The sequence below is a fragment of the Formica exsecta genome, unplaced genomic scaffold (genome assembly GCF_003651465.1).
Source record: "Formica exsecta isolate Colony F162 unplaced genomic scaffold, ASM365146v1 scaffold489, whole genome shotgun sequence".
NCBI classification, from domain to species: Eukaryota; Metazoa; Arthropoda; class Insecta; order Hymenoptera; family Formicidae; genus Formica; species Formica exsecta.
Window position 1 is genome coordinate 999,870 of NW_021852127.1, and position 10,897 is coordinate 1,010,766.

General features: G+C 36.7%; 1 protein-coding gene across 3 annotated transcripts in view; it reads left to right on the plus strand.

Annotated features, from left to right (window-relative positions):
• Nucleotides 1–2,616, plus strand: part of LOC115241449 (nucleolysin TIAR) — a 179,997-nt gene extending 177,381 nt beyond the window's left edge. Inside the window, exon 10 of one of the 3 annotated variants that reach the window (XM_029817217.1) lies at nucleotides 2,442–2,511. Coding sequence is in view for 2 of the 3 variants with exons in the window: in XM_029817215.1 (XP_029673075.1) it covers nucleotides 2,442–2,483 (42 nt within the window). In the remaining variant the exon portion in view is untranslated. Of the gene's footprint in view, nucleotides 1–2,419 lie in introns of all 3 variants that reach the window. The other 2 variants (XM_029817215.1, XM_029817216.1) reach the window with 2 other exon arrangements.
• Nucleotides 2,617–10,897: the final 8,281 nt, after the last annotated feature.

Genomic DNA, 10,897 nt, shown 5'->3' on the forward strand with positions numbered 1-10,897 from the left:
TATATATATATATATCTGATTTAAAATCCGATTTGTTCGCCAATTCCATTCATCCGCCTTTAATCTGCCATTCATCTTGCTTTAATCTAATGATCTATAAGAATCTTTTTTCTTTAATTCACAGTAATAAAAAGCTAGCAAGCATTATAAAACACATTATGATATACATATTGTTAATTTAGAATCGAGAACATCCATATTTCTGACTACTAAATTAACAATATGTATAATGTGTATATTCATCTTTCTTTAGAAGAACAACTGTACAAAAATATACTGTAAACATTTTCCCACACATGCACAACATTTCTGGATAATCTCAAAATTACTGACATATTTGATAAAAGCGCATGAAAAATCTTTAGATAACTTTTATCAGCAATATATCTATGAACAATTCGAGATAACGTAACACTGCAAATGCTGTATCGATTTCGGCTTTCAGTCATTAATCTGCAGCTGTTTGCAGTGCGTAAAACGGCCTGTCGCCCGTATGTGCTTAAGAAGATATATACATTTCACGTAGCTATAGTCACTTTAGTGAATCTTTTGTACATATCGCACATAGCGGAGTAAAAGTCACGTACGATTGCTCATCGATCGCATCGAAAGAGATATTTCGGTAAGAAAAGTTAGCTCGCTTTCTCGCAAATATCTCTTTCCGAAAAACCGAGTTCGCATTATATCACTGCATGTCAAGCAAAATATCACTTTGAAACTTGCTTGAAAGCTAGCCATCGAAATCATCCTCAATTGAACACGAATTCTTAGTAATAGTAGCGATAAAACAATGAAAAAGAGATGAAACATTGAAAATATATCGCCAAGCATAAATTTTCAGTTCCCGTTTATTTTACTAATATCCTTTTGTCGCAAGAAAGTTACAAAGTTCTGCGTTTGATCATAATAGAACCTAAAGAGAGAACAAATTTACATGGGTGCTTGCAATTTGTAGTCATGAGCCAAAGGCTTCGAAGTTACAAATATGCAAATATTCCCATGTAAATTTGTTCGTCGTGTATTAGACTGTAATGTATATCTGATAATACAAAACATATATCAATAAATAGAAAATCATTGAAATAAAAAAGATATGTAACGCGAAATTGAGAAGAATATTAAATTCAAGAACAGAGGAGAGACAGCAAGTAATTAATATTAAATTGATGTCACATAAACATAATATGGATATGAAAAGTTAGTCGTTTACTCTGCATAGATCTCTGCATGAATATAGAATGCAACATGCATGTATTATGCTTCTTGCACTTTATCTAATTCAATTCGAGTATCCTTCCAGAATGTTTTTATTTTCTTGTCTTTCTTGTATATACTTCTGTAAAGTGGTATTGATGTTAGACTTTATACTATCATTTTATGCAGATATCATCATCTTTTTGCAATCTCAATAAATTGCATAACTAATTTGAAGTCGTACAACTTTGACGAATGTTTTATAAAAATCGTATTAATCGGAATAAATTTAATTATAGTTTTTACACGCGCGTGTATCTTTTTTTAATAAATTTTTAAATAAATTATCAAGATTATTTAAAATTGAATATCATATTTTTTATATAATCGATTGCTCTTATACTAACCAGGAAGGGATACTCGAAGTTATCAAAAAGACTATTTTTATTTACATATTTCGATTCGCAGGCACAGTGATCGCTACCACTATCATCGCACGGCCTGGCTTATCCTTTCTTTCGAATATCAATTAGCATCAGGATAACTGCATCTACAACCTGGCTCAACCTCGTATTCAACCTGAAAATACTTGCTGCAACGTGTTTTTATGCGAAAGGATAATATTTCCTACAGCACGAAAAGGAATGGAAGAAATCATGTAAGAGATGAAAACGAAATAAGAAAACGATATTCGCATTTTATCGGCGTATCAAACCGTGATATTTTATCGCAGATTTTGTAGTAACGTAAACTTGATTTATCTGATGACGACAGAGAAAAGTTTATAATGATTACGATGATCAGAAAAACTCCTGATTAGCCTAATCTTGCGTTCACTTCGCCGTCGTTAATGCGCTCTAAATAATATAAATAGAATGGTACACTATTTATATGTGATCGCTATCCAGTTTTTACGTTTTTATTACTGCACCACGTGGTGGAGGTTGAGTCATGGTGAAGGTAGATTCAGATCGATTAGAATTTATATAGTAGAAGAATGTAAAAAACTGTAACACGTGAAAGAAAAAGTGAAGAATGATGCAGAAGTGAAAGATAGAATGAATGGTAGGAAGAAAGAGAGCAAACGGTAGAGAGCACACAGACGAGCGCGAAGACGAGTGAAAGAGAGGGAGAGAGAGAACTATATATTTTCGAGCATATTTCTATTACTTTCTTGAAATTCGGACCAAGACTTAACCAGCGTTTGTGTGTTCAAATGGTAAAGTGTGTTCTTGGTTGCGGTCCAGCTAGCGGATGAGGACTGGCTGACGCCTAGCCTTCTAGTGTGATGGTAAGCAAGTATACTCCACCAACAGGAACAACTTCTACAGCAACAACAGTTACCACCACCATCACCACCATCACTTCCTCCTCCACCACTACTACCACCACCATCACCAACAACAACAACAACATTTCCGTCATCATCGACGCCACCGCGACAGCAAAAGCAGTAAAACTCATGCCACTTCCGGCTTGACAATGCGCGAGTCAAAAGGTGGCAATCACGAAAACCAGATAACACTCGCTTAGTAAAAACAAAGAAGTAAAGTGAGAAATAAAAAAAAGATAGTAAATAAGAATCATAATCCTAGGTAACCTTGCGCAAGATGCATCCGACATCCCTATCTCCCCATAAGTTTTCACGTCCAATATAAGAGAAAGAGCCGCTATCGATTATTAAGCGGAGATACCTCTCGTCCAGTCTGTAGGATAATCTAGTATCTCGCTCGGCTTGAAGAAATAGATAGCATTTATCGTTACAGTAGTGACCGAAGCTTATATACAGAACACGAAATCGGGCAGTACACATGAATACGCCATTCGTGATGGTTTGACAGCATTTTTTTTTTTTAGCAAAACTGGCCAATTATGCATATTATTGTATCGTCCAGCGAGTAATGAGAGACACGAGTCCGCGTTTAACGGAATCGTGATACCTGGTTTATGACCATTTTAAAAATGCATATAAATTCCTTACTCCTATGGAAAAAAAAGAGCGACGACAGACCGCTGGATTCTAACTCGTTACCCGGATTCATTATTTTTGTAGTTTGGGCTTTAACAGCGAAAAAATACTAACTCAAAAACAAAGTAATGTCGAAGGGGATGCTCGTAACCGAATGCGGTAGCCGACGAGTGACCGCGGTGTATAAATGATAAATACAAAGATCGATTAATCGAAAGAAAGGAACACTCGTGAAGATATAAATATATAAATATACATATATAAATATAAATATATATATATATATATATATAAATGAAAATATATATATACATAAAAAAATAAAAATTATTATATAAACGAAATTCAACAATTAGCTAGTTAGATAGGTATATTATATTAAAAGTTATACTCGAAACGATTCGAAATTCGGCGACAACGGGGAGATGGATCTTATGTATATTCGATAGCACAGCGTTTCTATGGGGACAAAATAATCAATCCCTTTGTAAAATTCTTATCCCATCTCGAAAACCACGGAACTACTATCGGATCCACGTGTCTTATTCCATTTTCCACACTGCGAAGACTTCGTACCTCGGTTAATACATTTACTTATCGAATTCGTGGCCGAACGATAATTCACGCGTGAAATCTTCGCAAGCAGTTCAACATTCGCTTTTATCATTCGAGTCTGTCTTTCGGACACGCACTTAGGCCAGTTGGATACTTTTATAAAACAATCAATACCGTGGTACGACGTGGGAGATGCCGACAAATTTAGCACGTTCCGAATCGAGAAAGTGACGGAACGCGCAAAACACCGATCAGGATCGCCGTGGTTTTTAAGTAAATGTTAGATTTTTATATAAAATGTGACTATGTAGAACCAAAGCAAATCGAGATTCTATATGACGTTTAAGCAATAAAACGTTAAGCTTAGGAAGAGGAAAAAGGCATCCATTGATCCGTCTCTTTGTAAATCAATCTCGACTGCGTAAACGAGAAACACACGAATTCTCAACAACGAAAAAAAAAATAATAATAAACAAACAAAATAGTTAGAAGAGACGGTGCGTGCATGCGTATATTTTAAATGTTCGAGGAGCAGTAAAACGATCACAATCTCCCCGATGTCCCGAATTTTGACTTGGCCAAATTGATACAAAAAAAGGCGAAACCGAGACTTATATAAGTCGTTAACGTGTAAGCAATTGCATGAGTGCAATCGTACATATGAAAGAGCATTAGAAGGAGAGGAAAAGAAAGTATGAAAGTGAAAAAAAGAAAGAATGAGAGGGAGAGAAAGATCGAGCGACGAATATAAACTGCACAGCACAAGCGAGGGACGTGAAATAAAAAAGAGATTAAATAATTCGTAGATAGATACATTGCACAAACAGCACGAAAGTTAGATTAGACAAGTTAAGTTTTTTGTCCACGCGTGCCCTGTCCGCGCGGCTGCCGTTCTAATCGTCTCTAATCGTATGTAATCTCATCATCGACGTGCTCCTCCGCCGTTAAAATCATCCACTTGCCGAAAGAGGATCGCCCCGAAAAGCTGCGGGTCGACGAGATGATATAGCACAAGCAATTTAAATACTTAAAAAAATGAGAAACAGCTGAAACTATCCGTCGTATATTGCTATCCGTCTCTTTTATCTTCGTGCTCGATAGTCTGTATCTTCATCGTCCTGCTTTTTGCTCCTACCGCCTCTTTTCACTCCTTTGGTTTTAAGTATCGCAACTCATGCTCGTCGCACCGATAATATCGTCGTCCCTGCTTTTTCTGAGACCGCGTTCATATCGGAGCAATGAATAGAGAGCTGAGCCGAATCTATACGAAAACTAATGACACACTAAAGCTTTAAGTCTTCAATCGTCAAAAAACTGAAAATCGTCCAAAATGAAAATAATTTTTAAATGATATTTTAAAATATATTGCGTAAAATTTTTATAATTGTGCCCTGATAAATTATAAACTTAAAGTCGCGAAATGTCAATTGCCTTGCATAGAACATGTTTGAAATTCGATACTCGACAAGAGGCTTTAATATTACTGTTTTTGTTGAAAGAGCTTTACTGCTCCGAAGCATTATTGGTCGCGCTTTAAACGACACAATATATAATATCTTTTTCTAATAAAAATCTTTCGTAAAATACCACATTCCATAGATACATAATTTATAATTTTATCTATGCGAACAGATAGAAAAAATAAGAAATAAAACAAGAAGAGAAAAAGAGACGGGAGGTGCAGTGATTAAGGGGCGAGAAAAGTGCGTCGATGATGACAGAAACGAGATAGACGATTCTGTTATTAATCAAAAGACAGACGGATCGTGTTTTAAGCGAATCAAAAGCGTTCGACGTTTCTCAATCAAAAAGATCGATGATCAAAGTTCGGCACATGAATGTTCGAAACGCAGAAAAGAAAGTGAAAAAACGACACAATCAAACCTGCCCAACATCGCGTAGAGTATAGATGTTTTATGATGAAAGTAGAGAGAGTGTCTACCGATCCGTCGCGATTGCGTCAACCAGCGAAAAGAGTGTGACTTTCCTTTTGGAAAGAAAGCTCGACAATAAAAACCGCCACATTTCTCAGAGAGAGCGTTTTTAATCTCGATGAATGATTCTGATACAATAATTCATATCATTCATGTGACATGTCTCAAAAATAATAACGTCGCAATATTGGCTGCATTTTTGACGCCTTGCTTTCATTTGATTTGCAGCTTTGAGAGAAGATGTTTAGAGAAAATTATATACAGATTATTGTTAAAAATTTTAATTTGTATATTCGCACGAAGAATATCGAGGGATATTTTGCCAAATTTCTTTCTAATTTGTGTTACTGTGTCACTATGTTATTAGAAATATGGTTATTCATAGATATGTTCAATTACGTGCGTAATTTTCTTATTGAATGCATTTAGCTTATCCTTAATTTTATTATGTCTTTAATTTTAGTGCAACATATAAATTATTATGCACGATCGCACGTGATGTAAGCGCGACCACGATTATTTCCTGCAGTTTTTGCATGTTGATGATCAAGTTTTATAATCATTTCTCAATTCAGTTCTCTCGTAATCTGCACCTTGAAAATAATTGTGTCTCTATATCTTTTTATAATCAAATGTCAGTCTTTCGACACTAATCTCAGTTATCTTTTAACAGTTGTGTTTTATCATCAAATATGTAACAAATTATTTAAAAAATTAAACATTTTAGAGAGTATATATATAGATATATTGCATATATTGCTCATAATAAAATGCAGGTTACAATCGCGATGTGCAAAACTTTTACATCATTTAAAATTATAGCTTAAAAGGAAATCGTCATGCTAATTGAATCTCATTTTCTGATAGAAATTGGGTGACTAGCCTCGAGGACATGGCACGAGTATGCAAAGAAAAAACAACAAAATTATAAATAAATATATATACATACATATATATAAATTCAAAAATGCATATATATATATATATGCATTTATGCGCGCAGCGGCGGCGAAGGCTGTTATTTTCAATCGTTGTGCGTAAAATAAAGCACTGTGCGTGAGAAAGTTAGCTTTTAAGGAAAAAAAGCGACATGAGAAAACATAAGTAAAAAGAAAATATCGTGTACATTATTAGTTAGGCGAAAGAAATAAAAATATAGGCTATTTTTGTGAAAGGTGGAACGAGCGAGGGGAGAGAGGGGGAACGAAGATCTCGAGTGGCAAGAGGGACCCAATAGCAGACTGTAATACGAATTATGCAATAAGAATCTGTTACCGCGTGCGTTTGCATCTGTCAATCAAATTCTGTACAGTAACGTATACCGGAAAGCGTTTAACCGACAAGAGGATATTAATTGGATCCGACACGCTCTACTTTTACGTTCCTTACGTTCCACCCAGTCACTCCCCTTATCAAATTGCTCGCTATGCACTCCGACTCGATTCCACCTTCGACAGAGAAAAAAAAAAGTGACGGATCCTGCACTCTTTTAAAGAATCAGCGTGGACGCCCGATCCTGTAAAAAGTATTTGAAGAAAGGCGCCTTAACACATTAAGGCGTGTATATTACTTAATGTAGACCCGTGCGTTGTCTAGAACATATACCGAGTGGAGCTAGCCGATCGAGCGAATCCTCATCGCGTTAAACGGGAAACCAAAATGTAGCATAAAATGATAGATAGATAATTATTAATGTAATCTGACTTAGTAGGGGCAAACAAAAATAGGGACAGTGGAATCGCGGACGGCAACGACGGACGGCGGGGAAATGTGAACCGGGGCGATACAAACTGTAAAAAAGGAGGCAAACTCGAGAGGAAGGCTACAGCGCAAAACTAGCAAGAGATTCACTTATGGTACCTAAAATCACGGACCCATCCAGAAAAAAGAAACACGCGCGCGCGTACACGAGATGTAAAAACATATACGCGTATGTAAATACACACAACACCAAGTACACAAGATGCACACAGCATAAAAGTGTAAAACTGTAGCGATGAGAAACTTAACAAAAGCCCTAGACGTAGTCTAGTCTAATCTAGCTTGTCGATCACTAGGTTAACGAAAAAAAGCGTTCATGAAAAATAGTGCAATAATTAATATCCGCAAATTATACTCAGAACCCTTATACAGCACAAACGGCAGGACACATGTATATGTATACACCGAAAACATAGAGACATATACATATATACATACATAAATACATACAGAGACACGCGTGCTGCGGCTGCTGCCTCCATCCTTTGCCCGCGTCCTTAAGTCGCAGTTCTCAGATTCTATAACCCGGCAACGTATTAGAGACAGTATAATTAATATCATTTCGAGATTTTTACCGTCGTGTCGTTTAAATTCTAACAAGCGACCGTTCCTGACTATTTAACTTTTATTGAATCTCATTACATTTTCCAATTACAACAAAATTCGAAATGCGTTTTCTTTTTTTCTTCTTCTCTTTTCGATTCCCATCACATAATCCTCTCTCTCCTTTTTCTTAGAATCTAAGCTATATAATTTCAATTTTTTCTTTTTCATCCATCCGCTCCCTCCTTTAAAATGCTCTCTTATCTATTTCCTTGACTGATATCCTGATGCCACCGCACACGTTCCTCCGCCCGGACAGACTTATCTCGCGGAGACTTACCAAACGATAGTCGACAATCATTGAAGAAACATACATTTAGAAACTTGTACGTGTTCTTTTCATTGAGGGCTATATAGGTATTAATTATTGTTACCGGCATGTTTGCACAAGTCTCGTGCAGGCAATGGACAGAGGAGGTGGTGTCGGTCCTGGAGAAAGTAAGAGAGCAAGGTGTATCGATTACTATCTTATCGTGTTCGCAATGCTTTTGCCTCTCGCAAGTGTACTACAAAACGCGATTTTGATATCGATCGACACGTAGGCATCGCGAATGCACACATGAAACATATCATCGAGCTAATCAACTGATCCCACCATTCCCAATTAGAAATTGCAGTAAGGGACGTGGAATATAATTAATCAATTGGTGCTTCAAATTACTTAAACTATAGCTGTGTGCTCGTTTCTTCTCTTTTCGCGACAATAGAATCGTGACGCTTAAAAACAAATCTTAATTGACGAATCGAGATGTCGCAAAATTTATTGCATCCTGCACTTATTTCGATCATTTCGAATCGCACATGTAGCGATATGACAATCTCTTAATAATTCATTTCGATGTAATTCGAATGTGATATCAGGAATAGTATTTATGGGTTGTAGATTTAAATTTTAAGATGTCACTTTAATTTTCATTGACGAGTATTAACTTTCGCACTTATGAATATTTATGAACGATAAATTATTAAAGACAAGGCAGCAAGTTATCCAAATTCTTTGCGTGTTGACTATCGATATGGGCATATCAAACCTATAGTTTTTTATCTAATAATCTTATTAATCACATTATTGAAGCAAAAATAATTTCAAATTCTTCTAAACTACTGTGTCCCAAAAAGAGACTAAATTTTAGATTGCGAATTGCAACTGAACAATAATTTCTTTCTAAGCAAAGTGCATTTAACTAAATTATTTATTTTTAAGATGCCCCTCGAGAGTCTAATATAATTCTTAGCGGGACGAGGGCAGCAGTCGGGCCAAATTGGGATACTTACCGATGCAAAGCACCGTGGAAACAGCTTAGTGTTAGTGCAAGAATGTTTAAAAGAAAAAGCACACAGTGAAAGAAAACAAAAGTAGGAGCCGTAAGCGTAGATACCGAGCATATAACATAAAGTAAAAAAAAATGTATGTATATAATCATATATATTATACAAGAAAGACTACAAACAGACACGCGCATCTATATATAATAAAGATATGTATATTATATATACATATGCATACATGTGTAAGAAGATAATATTAGCCAACAGATAGAAGCTATATCGAATATAAGCTTAAAGAGGAGAAGGGAGCGAACGAATGCGGGGCATCTATAAATGCGCGCGCCCCGCGACATACTGTGTTAAATACCTCTAGTTGTAAGAAATAAGAAAACACATTAAAGCGTACTTGTAAAAGAAAATAGATGTTGTGGCTAGCCTGCTGGACCCCCCGTGCCCCTAAATATAGGCACGTCTAATGTATGGAGCGATAACGAGAGAAACACAGTGAGAAAGAGAAAGAAAGAGAGGATGCATGTGCGTAAAAGAAAGCGTGTATAAGAGAAAAAAGATTAATAGGGCGAACATGCGAAGAAGAAAAGAAAAACGAAGAGAATATGAATATATCGAATACGAGAAATAAAAGGGATGAGAGAAAGAGAGAGTGAGAGTGAGAGAAAAAGCGAAAAAAAGAAAATGAGATCTAGTATGCCTCAGCAAAGAGAATGTTAAGAAATAAAAATTAAAAAAAAAAAAAAAAGTACGATAATTATGATCGCGTCCGATTCATACAGAGATTACGACGGTCCTTCATTTTTCTCGTAGCTTTTCGTACAATTTGACGAAATATGTATGCGTTGCGGAGCCCTATAGATATGCCCCTTCTCCCTATCCCAATGCGACACGCGGCATATCACTTACGATCGTACGCTAAGAAGTTAGGTGCCTTTATCCACTTCTTTGTGTGTATGCATTTCAATAAAGAGAAGAACAGCGAGAAAGCGAAAAACAGCGAGAACGCGTGAACACACAATCGGGGGAAAAAAAATAACATTGGTAAAACATACATGTATTGTACATCACGCGAATGAAACACAGCGCATAGCGAAATTTGAGAGAAGGGGCCGGTATAACATCCATCCATCGTGCATCGTTCGATACAATGCACATATTACGCGCGGAAACATTCTCCAAAATATAGGTTCAACGAAGGCAAGCGTCATAATCACGAAAGCGACGAAGAGGGGTGGGAGAGGGGTGGCGATCAAGAGCTCGCGACTTAAGTAAGATTCTTCCGCGATTAAACGTATGGCCCGCGGGGTCCTATGGCAGCCTCGTTGCATATTTAAGTTAAGGAGCTGTGAACGCAGCTCAAGAGCAACACGCCGAGCGAAAGCTGTATAATGTACATGTAATTTGCAACAACGCGCGTAGCGGCGCACGCACAAGCACAACAATACCTAAACTACAACAACACATACACACACAGACACACACAAATACACAGACATACGCATGTAGAGAAAACGGGAGAGCGAGAACCGTGTACTACGCGCGCGAGCAGTAGAGACAGCCTTGTGTACACAGGCATAGCGGAATGTGTACACTTGCAGAA